The 12,777-nt window shown below is 37.9% G+C and overlaps 1 protein-coding gene across 2 annotated transcripts in view; it reads right to left on the reverse strand.

Annotated features, from left to right (window-relative positions):
* Positions 1-12,777, reverse strand: part of SHISA9 (shisa family member 9) — a 484,462-nt gene that overhangs the window by 470,009 nt on the left and 1,676 nt on the right. For both annotated transcript variants that reach the window (XM_056806175.1, XM_056806176.1), the window contains exon 2: positions 6,083-6,210. In XM_056806175.1, the coding sequence (XP_056662153.1) occupies positions 6,083-6,210 (128 nt within the window). The remainder of the gene's footprint in view (positions 1-6,082; positions 6,211-12,777) is intronic.

Here is a 12,777-nt window from a genome sequence, read left to right on the forward strand (position 1 = left end):
AAAGGCATCAAACTCCCCTCATAGTTTGTATGGTTAGAAGAATAACAGATCTGACTCTGAGACATCAGTCTCTGATTTATTTTTATACTCCTCTACAATGTATACCCAGAGGCAGGATCTTGCTTTACAGATCCCTTCAAATTGGGTTCATTTTTCTTTTACCATGCATGAGTACTAGTAACTTTATTCTTGCACAGGAATGGATCCATTTCAAAGTATTTTGAATTTGAATTTCTATTATTTGACTTGGTGGGGGGAGGGACTGAGTTGATTGGAAGGAGAGCTTTGCCTAGCTTCAAATGGACCCATTTCTGCTCCAGAGCAGTTAATATGCAAGAGTTTATCCTGCCTATGAACTTTCACATGAAGCAAGGTGCAACTTGTCTAAAACCAGGAATACCTGAGTCTGAGTACTACTTTGACATAATCTGGTTCTACAACTCTTCCTCTGTGTTTAACAACTCTATAAGACTACATATAAGTAGTACAGAAGGTGCCAACTTCCAGTGGTAGAGGGACTTTCCTCACAAGGGAATTCCCTCTACCAATGAGATTATATAGGTCCACTGGTGCCTACAATAATTACTAATGAGGAGGTAGAGAAGGAGGAAAGTTAGCAAGTATATGGTACTTTAAGGTTTGCAAAATGCTTTCCAATTATTATTGCATTTTTGTCCTCAAAATGCCCCTGGGAAGCAAGAGCTATTGTTATCCTCATTTTTCAGAGGAGGAAAATGAGATTGAGATCCACTGAATGGTTGATCTCATGGCTAGTAAGTATCTGCAACAGATTTGGCTTCCAAGCTCAACAACTCTACCCAATACTCTTTGCCATCAATCCAACTTTATTACCTGAGCTAGATGCTAAAATCTTCATAGAAAGATTTGAGAACCTCCTCCAAGGAATACCAAAGGCCTTGTGTGTCATGTACTTTGTGTTCACTCAGTAAATATTGCCTTATTGAACTGAAATTCATCTGATCCTAATTACCACCTGCTTCTGGAAATCTAAAAGAAAGATAAGCCTCTTTAGAAGCTTTTGTTTGGGTATGGCTTACATTTGACAATATATGACTTTGCAGTCATATCACGGAATTAAAAATGGAAGGAACCATGGAGATTAATATCTCTAAATCTCTCACTTTACAAATGAGGAAGATGAAATTCAGAAAGGCTGTGACTTGTCCAAAGTCACACATATATATAATAAGTGGTAGAGTCAGAATTCAAACCCAGGTCCTGAAACTCCAAATCCTTTACTCATTTCATTGCACCTGTCTCACAACACCTGCATGCTGTCTCATTTTAAAGCTAAGGATGTGTCTGAGGAATATCATTGTTTTGTTTTGTTTAATTTAAACCTAACTTTCTGCCTTAAAATTGATACCAAGTATGAGTTCCTACGTAGAAGAGGGGTAAAGACTAGGCAATTAAGCTACTAGCAGCAAAGCAATGATCCAGGACAATTCTGAGGAACTTATTAAAAGAAAGCTATCCACCTCCGTTGAAAGAATTGTTGGAGTAGAAATGCAGATCAAAACATGATTTATCACTTATTTATTTGGGTATATGATTTGAGGTTTGAGTTTTATAAGATTATTCTCTTACAAAAATGAATAATGTGGAAATATGTTTTGAGTGATAATATATGTATAACCCAGTGGAATTGCTTGTCAACTCCAGGAAGAGGGGAAGGAGACAACATGAATCATTTAACTTTGGAAAATTTATGTGTAAATTTGTTGTTGACATAAAATTAAGATAAAACCTAAAAAAAAGACCAAGAAATTAGGGGTAAGTGACTTACCCAGGGATCACACAGGTAGGAAGCATCTGAGACCAGATTTGAACCCAGAAACTCATCTTCAGGCTTGGCTCTCTAGGAGGTATAGTTTCTGATGAATATAACCTAGTTTTCTTGGCCTGTCCTATGGAACTAATCTCTCATCTATCCTCTGTCCCTGACCTGAAAGTATCTATGGTTATAAGGCAGTTTAGTACAATCATGGATAAAACACTGCACCTCAAATCAGGAAGACCTAATTAAAAACTTGCCTCAGACACTTACTATGTGATCCTTGGAAACTGTTTGAGCCTGTATAAATAGAGATTTTGAACCCTAGACTTCATTCCCCAAAAGTCCTTGGTATTTCCCAGAACTCCCTATAATATCTCCTGTGTCTCCACATTGATGAGATCAGGATTGGTATTTAACTGGCAGTAAGGCCTCCCACACTTTCTCTTCCTTTGCAATTATTCAGCAAGTATGGTGGTAAGGTGGGGATAGCTGAAATGGCTAACCAGCCATGGGCACGTAGTTTTTATTTTGTATCCTCTTTATTCCTTGATTTCCAATGATCCTTAATAAACCTCATAAAATATAATATTTTTATTATTAGAGATATAATTTAATTTTACAAGCCTCAGTTTCCTATCTATAAAATTAGGATAATAATAGCACCTCATGCTATAGTTGTGAAAATCAAATAAGATAATCTATGTAAGGTACTTAGCAAACCTTAAAATAAATGCTATATAAGTGGGGGGGCAGCTAAATAGCACAGTGAATATAGAGGCTAGTCCTGGAGTCAAGAAGACCTGGGTTCAAATCTTGTCTCAGAAACTTCCCATCTGTATGACCCTGGGAAAGTCACTTAACCTTATTTGCCTAGCCCTTGCCCTTCTTTCTTAGAATTGTTACTAAGAAAGTAAGGATTTTTAAATGCTATATAAGTGTTTACTAATGTTATAATTATCAAGGCACAGGTTTCATTTTTAATTGTCCATTAAGTGTTTCCTTACTCTGGCATCATAGAGACTGAATGAGATCTTAGCTGCCCTGATCCTAAAGTTTTATTTTCAAGAGCAGAGCATGTATATAATACTTAAGGACAAAACGTCCCTCTAAACGCTTACTATTATTACACAACAGCTTGGGGAAGTGGAGAAGGGAGAAAGATTTGGGGAAGAAATCAACATCTTATCTGTGTCTATATCCTGTTAATCAAATATGTCAAGGGCCTTTGAATGATCAGACTAAATATTTTTAGACAGTATCAATGAATGTTTTACAAGAATTTGATTAGCATCAGCTGAAAACTAATCCATCTTGAACTGAAAATCTCAAGTCTCACAAATACTAGAAACATCATAACATAATAAATTACACTGAAAGGCTTCACAGACACCTACCTCCAAAGGACAATTTCTCCTCCTTGCTTGTTATTTCCAGCTAAGGAGTGTTCAGTGGCTAGAACACTGAACTTAGACTCAAGAAGACATGAGTTCAGACACTACCACCTTAGAAACTCACTAGCTGCCTAATTTTGGAAAGTCACTTAACATTTCTCAGACTCAGTTCCTTTATCTTTAAAACAGAGATGATCGCAGAGTTGTTGTGAAGATCAAATGAGATAATACACATAAAGCTCTTTGAAAACCAAAAAGCAATAGGTATTTATTACTTTTCCTTCCTTCACCAAGACTCCCCCTTCCTGCAATTCATACATATGGTCAGGATTCTGCATTGATCCATGTTCTCTAACATTTTTCAGAAACATAAGGAAAAGGCTAGAAAGTGATCTAATGTTAGTGACTGAAAAGAAAAAAAGAAAAATGAACAGCAAGAGAATTTTTGTACTCTAATAGAAATATAGAGTAGGTCACTGACAAAGGCCAAACATGATATCAAAGTGATGACCATAGAGCCTCTAGCCAGATTCAGGAACATGGATATTTTTGGAAACAATTTCCTATAAAATTGATCCCAGTGCTACACAATTACCTGTTTAAAAAGTCTTCTGCCTAATAGGTAGGGGGACAACTGGGAAAAAAAAAAACAAAGGCTTTTAAAACAATGGGATCAAAGTTTGGCCCCAAGGAATACCCAAGAAAATATATTTCCCTTCTTTGTAGAGGTGGGAAACTATGGGTAGGGAATAGTACATATACTGTCAAACACGGTTGATAAATTAGTTGGTTTTGAGGAAATACATTTCTCTTTCTTTTTTGCTTTTTTTTTTGTTACAAAAGACAACCTTAATAGGTAAGAGATGGGACAGAATATATTCAGAAATAAAAACACATGGCATAGCAATGAAAATAAGATTTTTTTTAAAAAAGGGGATCAGAATTATTGGTTCTCTGAAAAAGAATACATGTATTTCAGGGCACAGCTGAACCTTTTTAAATTGCCCTTGTACCAAAGAAGGACAATCTCTCCAAAACAGACTGGGAAAGTTCCCACAATGCCAACCCACTAAGCAGTGCTTCTAGAGGTAGTGAGTCACCATTGTTCCTTCACCTACCCTAGAAATGAGCAGTCCAATTCAGAGGTTAACACATAAATGTACAATTGTTTTCTGAAATAGTACAAGCCTGAGCTAAAGTGGAAGCTTTGACCTGAAAGGTATCAAGTACCCAAGCATAGAAGATACATTCAAAGAAACTGCCATAGTCTCCAGTAGCCTTATATATCACCCAATTTGCCTTTAGTATAATTTTAAAAGAAAATCCCCAATTTAAACAGGATATATTAATATTCTCTACCCTTTTGCCTCTGCAACAATGAAACCCAAGTGACTTTAATAAGTTTGTAAGTCCTCTTACATCCCTATTTGAAATAATCCTGAAGGTCATAACTTTAAATGAGAAACCTGTTAATAGTAACTTTTTACAATTGTAAACTCAATACCATTTCATCACTGTTAATGATTGATGTAGCACAATCAATCACTTATGATATAGAACACTACTATAAATCTTGGTCCAATTTATTTCCTGGTGAAAAAAGATCTGAAAATGTTTTCATTTCTATTAAAGCCAGAATCCAACACAACAATTGTGTTGCCAGAGTGGCTCAAATTTACCGTGCTTTTCAGGGAGGTGAGAATCAACCATAAAACTTTCAACTAAGATGCTTTGCCCTGAAAAATGATTGCTGCTTACTCACATGGATGTACAATCCAGCCTGTAAATTAGATCTACAAAACTGAGTGTAATGAAATCTGAACCACTCATTCATTCTACTTGCTAACCCATTTCAAAAAGCATACAAATGTTTATTCCCATAATATATGGCAAGAGTTGCCAAACTGGGGACTGCCTGTATCAATGAACAATCTTTGCATTGTAGAATTAATGAATTTAAATTACTTATTCACTTGTTCCCACCAACTTTTTCTTCTACCTATTAAACATCATAGGAAAAAGGCACTAAATACCATAGCTGAAACTCAAAAATCATTGAAACTGTGATGGAGCTAATTAAATTCCACATAACTGTGAAGCTGTTTCAGCTAAAAGAACAGAGATTATGAAATCTGTAAAACTTCTACTTAGTTTCAGTATTTCTGAACCGAGAAACACAGCTAAATGCATCCCCTGAGTTGTCTAGCTTTTAGTATTCTAAGCCAACCCTTGAGCATTGCTTTAATGTGGGGGTTACTTGAAAACAGAATAGCTATGAATAACCACAATAGTACAATATTGTCAAAAGCTAAACAATCTTGTTTTTCCTCAGCTCCCATTAGTCAATGTCTGGTCGATTGTATTTGTTAGAAGAACAGAGAATAGGAAGTGTTTTTGGAACTTTCCAAGATATACAAGTAGGACTGCTCCATTGCAGAACAATAATGACATGAAACCAAATGTAACTCCTTTGGCTTGAGACAGCAATTAAACTCACACAGGATGATTCATGACCTGTGACTGCCACCACTTAAAAATCAGAGTAACATTTACCTTTTTTCTTTGAAAGCTCAGTGTTCTATGAAGAATCTACAATTTCTTCTCAACCATGACACTATCTATTAATTGACCACTACTATAAAAAACTTTAAAGAAGAAATAACCTGATCCATTCAGGGAATTAAAGTCATCTACCCAGGCACATTTAGCAAAACACAAACACTCCAGACTCAACTTTGTCCACAGCCTTCCCCTTTAAGTTTGAGGGACACTGGTTAACTAATTCAACAGAAGAAAACCTTTACTGATTCATATATGTAATGTGTGATATTCAAAAGCAGCTGCTACATTGCACCTTGAATGGACTAAAGGAAATTGCACCAGCCATACTTACGTAAATTATTTACAGGGGCTCTTGTATCCATGTTTTCATAATGCTGGACGTGAACAACAATGTTAAGATCTCTTTCCATGTGGTCCGTTGTACAGTGGCCCTGTGGTCTCATAACATCAGCAAGAGCCCTATGAAAAATGAAGAACACAGATATAGCCAATGATCCCCCCAAAAAAATCATCTTCTACTATGTACAGTAAAAGTTATACACTCTTCTCTTCTAAAACATTTTATATAATGTATAACACAGCTAAGGCAGACTATATATGTATATGCACATATGTATATATACATGCATGTATATACTATGTCATCATCAGATCATGGGCCTCTTCTGTGACAATTCTCTCCAAAAATATAGATTGCAGCTTATCTGTAATTCATGGTCAGCATAGTACTGATTGGAGCAATGAGGGGTTAAAAGGCTTGCTCATGGTCCCACAACTAGTGTCTTGAGACTGGAAAACCTCACTTCAAAGCCTACCTTTTACCCACTATACTATACTGCCCCTCTAAAGTACTCCATAAATGAGAGATATTACCATTATTACCATCACCATCATCTTTCCTCAACCCCCATAGTTCCATCTAACAAAAAGAAACACTCTCATCATCTTTGATACATATGTAATATGCTCTGCTGTTTAGGGTCTCAAATTAATTTGCATGCCAAATACCTAGCTTTACAAAGAGTAATGGGGAAGAAGGGAAGGATGGAGAGAAGCAAAGGAAATAGGTTGTTAATTCACAAACAACAATCAAGGGAATGTACTTTAGTTTTCCCTTTACCAGCTAAGATTGGGATTTCCTGCCCAGTGTGAGATATTGTAGGATGTCACAAAATGAATTCAACATTGAATTGTGTGTATTATTTACCTAAGCACCCTATAGAAGGAAACTATTCTGAAATCCATCTATACCAGCCTAGTGCTTTTAGGAGGTTCACAATTAGGAGCAGGATCTTGCTCTGGATCACACAGATACACTATTTATTGCCATCTGGGGATTTCTATTATTATTTTAACAGCTTCCTAGGAATGTCATGGACAATTCTTGATGCTAGGTCATAAAAGAGCTTTCTTTAGATGATATGCATTCTTGGAAACCATGTCAAAAAACTAAGTTGTCTGAAAACAGACTGTTTGGAGTGCAGCATGTGTTGGTTTTATCCAGCAATAATTGGTGAAAGCTGTCAACTGAGAGGTAAGGGAAAAGAAGTCAGGGATAGATGTTTATTAGGCAGTATTGAATGAACAATGGCAACATGAAGCATCAAAAAGGGGTCTTTGTCTTATCAAGTTCCCTTTTGGTGTTGTTCCATGGACCCAGTGAATGAATCTGGTCAGGTTGAATCAACCAGTCAGAAATAAACAGAAACAAAAATGGTCCTGGAAAACTTACAAAGAAGAAAGAGAAAAAAGTGTGCAGAACTAGACAAAAGTAAAAATGACATGAAGCTAATGAAGAGGTATTCCATTAGGATGGTGAGAATATGACTAATCTATATTCTCCTATATAATCATAGAACCTAAGGCAAACTATTTCATAGTTCTGAGCATCACTCACCTCTGAGTACAGAGGTACGATGGAGGGTAATAAAAGAACAGCATTGAGGCAAAAGAACCACCACAAGTGGTTTTAAAAAGTGGTTCAACCCAAAGAGATAATAAGGAAAAAGACTTGTACAAGAATATTCATAGCTGTGCTCTTTGTGGTGGCAAAAAAATTGGAAAATGAGGGGATGCCCTTCAATTGGAGAATGGCTGAACAAATTGTGGTATATGTTGGTGATGGAATACTATTGTGCTCAAAGGAATAATAAAGTGGAGGAATTCCATGGAGACTGGAACAACCTCCAGGAAGTGATGCAGAGTGAGAGGAGCAGAAACAGGAAAACATTGTACACAGAGACTGAAACACTGTGGTACAATCGAAGGTAATAGACTTCTCCATTAGTGTCAATAAAATGTCCCTGAACATTCAGCAGGGATTTAGGAGAAAAAACACTATCCACAAGCAGAGGACAAATTGTGGGAGTAAAAACACTGAAGAAAAGCAACTGCTTTACTACAAGAGTGGAAGGGACATGAATGAGGAGAGACTCTAAATGAATATCCTAAGGCAAATACCAACAACATGGAAATGGGTTTGAATCATGGACACATGTGTTACCTAGTGGAATAGTGTGTCGACTATGGGAGGAGTGGTGGGAGGGGGGGAGGAAAAGAAAATGATCTTTGTTTCCAAGGAATAATGTTGGGAAATGACCAAATAAAATAATGTATTAAAAAAAGTGGTTCAAAATGTAGAAGATCTATGCCACATTGGTTACTCATGCCTACATAAGTAAGACTGTGAGACCAAAGCAAGTATTACCAATTCTAGTTAATCAAATTTTCTATAGAATCATACCACAAAGATACTTTTCCAGAGAGTTTAAAAGCAGAAAAGATGAGAAGACAACCTCCAAGCCCATTTGTTCTCTACATTTTCAGGACTTTATACAAGAAAATAAATCAGTTGGTTATTATGGGTAATAGACTTCTTTAATCAAGACTCTTTTCTCCTCTCCGTGACTCTATATTTCTCAATGCTAGTTGTTACAATATGAAGATGCATTCTAACTTTTTGACATATAAATGATTTGTGGACTTATAATAAAACCTGGATTTTTCCCTTAAAATACAAAGTATCAGTGCCTAAAACTGAAACTAAAAGATAGTTGGCAAGAGAAAAAAACTTAAGATTCTCTAACGTCCACCATGGCATTAGGAACTTCTGGGTTTGGGAAGATAAAATAGATCATGTAATTCAACTGTATGTCTTTGTGAAAGGGGGGAGGAGGTTATAGTAGAAAAAAAACTGAAAAAGAGAGAGGAAGGTCAAGGGGGGAAAAATCACATTAATGATTTGTTGCCATTTCTTCCCTAAGTCTAGGGACTTCAGCTCCTCCAAAGTGTGTTTTTAAAATTACCCAAGACACAATGCTATTTAGTTCACCACTTGGATTTCTGATTCTTTTTGAAGGTTTGCAAAACAATGACACATGCTCCCTACTGGCTACAAGTCTAAAGAGCCTTCAACACATGTTACTCCCCCAAAGGTCACTTATAATAGATGCCTCTAGAATAAAGTCCAATCCTGCTTGGGGCAAGTACAGAAAACATTGGTGGCTTTGATCATTCTTTGGATCTTTGAACCCACCTTTATATGCAGAGAATAAAGAGCAAAAGCAGCATTTATTTGGGGCATGGGTGGTCTGGGAGCCCTTCATTTTCTTCCTCTTAAGACTGAAAAGACTTTAGATTAGACATGAGTATCTATGGGGATGCTTTTCTACTTTCACTGATGGCTTAATTTACAACTCAAAGTGGGTCAGGCAGTCCCTGTCAGTCCAATAATACTGTCAGCACCCAAACCAGATGTAGGACTTAGAATGATAGAACTGAAAGGGGCTTTAGAGATCATTTAATCTAACCCCCTGATTTTACAGTGGTTCAGACGCAGAAAAATAAAGCAAAGCAGAGGCAAAGATAGATTTACATAATTACAAAAGGGGTAGCTATCTCAGGGCTTCCTATAGTTTTATCTAACCTTAAAATTATAGTGGATAATGCTTATCATCAGAAGGGTCTTCTGTGGTAGTGTTCCTGGAGGACCCATCTGCTCTTAATCTATACTAGATTAGAATTCAAATCTACAGACTCCTAGTTTAATCAGTCCTCTTCCTTCTTATCCTCTTCCCACCATCCACTTTCCACTACTTTCCATTAAATTAGTTGGATTATAATACCACAATTCCAGTTCTTGTCCTGACTCTAACACACTGTGTTCCTTAAAAGGAATTAGCTAACCTCTCTGTGCCTCTGGAAATTAATGTTATTCAGCAAATTTTGGGGACCTCAAAACCCTCTGGTACTGTTTTGTTACTTTTATATAGCACAGAGGGTGAAAAATATATGTATTTGTCACCAAAACTTTCAGTGCTGCTGGTTTCATTAGGTTCGAATAGCATCTACATCATTTCCCCTCAAAAATGTGGGTGCTCAAGGTCCTTCAGACAAAGATTGAAGCATGTTGTTTACCGCAGGCAAAGTTTAAAAACTGAATCAACACTGTTCTCCTTTTTCAGTCAGGTTTTTAACCTCTCCCTGAAGAGGAGATGCTTTCAGATGAGATGAGAGCTAATTCAATCTCTGTGTCCCTCTGTCCCAGACAAAACTAATTAACAGGGCTGGGACCATCGAATTAATTTTACACAGAGGCAGCCTTATACAATTTCTGCAACTAAGCTTGGTGTTTCAGTCCAGGCCCAGCAATTTCCTAAGTGTTGTCAGATGAACACTAATTAGTAAATTGACTGTTACTGGGAACTGAAATAGTGAACAACTGAAGAGGTTAGTGAAGTACTCAGTATAAACTTGGAGCTGTCCTTTTCAGCACTGCCACCAGCATAATAAAAGTAAGCACAAAGGTCATCTTACAGAGAGTCAATGTAAAATATTTCAAATAAAGGAAGAACTCTCTTGGCTTCTGCTCACCTTTTCTAATGAAATATTCTCTGCCTTGTAAAAGTGTTCTGGAATGTACAACTTTTCTTGAACTGACCCAAGGACTTGGGATTTTCAAACTACAGCTTAATGAGGATTGCAAAGTATTTTCTTCCAGATTTGGAGGACACTTGCGCAATAAAGTACCCCAAATACCCCCTAGAATTAAGCTCTAACTGGAAGGGGGAAAAGGTAAACCAACCTTTTTTTTAAACCAGGGGAAAGAAGTAAATATAGTCAGAATAAGTTTGCCACTGAAACTCTGAGAGAAATGGAAAATGTTAGGATAGTAAAAGAAAATGTTTCTACTTTTAGAAGTCAGGTTAAAGGTTCTGCCAAAATACGCTCCCCTCTTAGGATAAGTATATTATTTTAAGGAATGGCATTTGGCTTGCAATATCCACAAATATGAACAGGGCTTCCTTAAGAACTAGGGAAGATATATTTCCTCAGAAAAATCTTGAGATTTCAAGCAAGTAGCAGAACTATGTGGAACTAAATGGTATATACCTTTATATTGGTACAGTAGTCTGGGATTCAGGAGACCTGGCTTCTGGTCTAGTCTTACCATTCACTAATAGTGTGACCTTGGGCATGACACTATTTCTAGGCCTGTTTCTTCATCTGTAAAATGGGAAGGGGGAATAGACTAGATTCTCTGGAAGGATCATTAGAGCTGTGACAGTCTATGAATCACTTAGTTTCAGAGAAACATCCAAAGCCAATCTATATCAGACCTCTTTCTACAACTTGCCTTAATAGAAACAAAGATGCAGGAAATTGCTGTTACTAAGCAAGAATAGGAGAGGAGTGTAATTGATCAAGGTTAAGGAGAAATACTGATACTCAATGGACTAGAGTTGTTCCGGGATTTGAGGGTGTTGATGGAATGTGGTCTTTTATTTGTTTAGTAGGTCAGGGCTCCTTGAAACCTCTGGCGAATTATTTATATCCACTACTAACCAATCCCTTTCTTCCAGAGTCCCTTCGTCCACTCAAGGTAGCCTGCAGAAACGGAGAAGGGGAACTCCCCCCACCCCAACATACAAACATACTCATACAAATACTTTCACACACACACACACACATACACACGTCTTTCCCCAAACCCCTCCCTGCAAAGAAAAATTAATCTGATCCTCTTGTGTATAAATAGAAAATAATTGCTAGTGAACTGGTGATGCATTCCTTTGCCTATTTTTGGTGGGTCTCTTTGTTCAGTTCAGGAGAGGCAAAACAGCTCACTCACACACAGAGATACACACATGAGACCCTGAATGTGGGGGGTGGGGGAGGCACGCGAGGACTTCATCTCTACGTTTCCGTTCCAGTGGCAGGGAAAGATCTCAGGTTCTGGTCATCCAGCTGTTTCCCAGCCGCAATCAAGTCTCTATGGCACTTGGGATAGAGACCCTCCGGAAGCCCACGCCACCCATTGCTGATCCCCCAGTAGAAGGCGTCATTGTGTCAGCTCTCAAAAGTTACCGAAACGTGGGGATCAATTTAGACTCTCTTGTTTATTATATAGAGATATAGATAGATATAGATGTATACATAAAGGGAAAATAGCTCCATTACTCCACAAATGTCTTCTTCCATCTGCTCCAACTTCCCCCTGCCTGAGATTTGCAAAATGAATGAGACAGACTGAAAACTTGACAAATGGCTAATGTCTTGAAGGGAGGGCTCTGTGGGACTCGAGCTCCCAGGGAGGGGACTTAGCAGCAGCACTTCTTGATTGCCCTAGTGCAGGGCGCCCAGCTCAGCCCCAGTCTTGCTGCTTACTCTGTGCTGTGACCAGAGCATCTAGCTTCGAAATCAGGCGAGAAGAGGAAAAAGGGGGCGGGTGTTAAGGAGAGGAGGGGGGAACAATAGGTTCTTGTCTCGGGTGAACTGTTGTCCTCTCTGGGAGAATCCGCAGTTGCTTTGGAAAACCGATCGGTTTCCCAGAGGCTTTTGTTCTCCTCCCCACACCCAACGCCTCCTTCGCCTTATTTTCCCAAGTCAGATGAGGTGCAAGCAATACACACACGCTTGCACACACACGCCCCCTCCCCCTTCTCCTTGTAACCCTCCTCGTTTTGCCCCAAGCCTAGAACTGTTTATCTTAAAGCTACAAAAGAGAACCTGATCTATTGGAGAATG

Source organism: Monodelphis domestica, chromosome 7, assembly GCF_027887165.1.
Source record: "Monodelphis domestica isolate mMonDom1 chromosome 7, mMonDom1.pri, whole genome shotgun sequence".
Lineage (NCBI taxonomy): Eukaryota > Metazoa > Chordata > Mammalia > Didelphimorphia > Didelphidae > Monodelphis > Monodelphis domestica.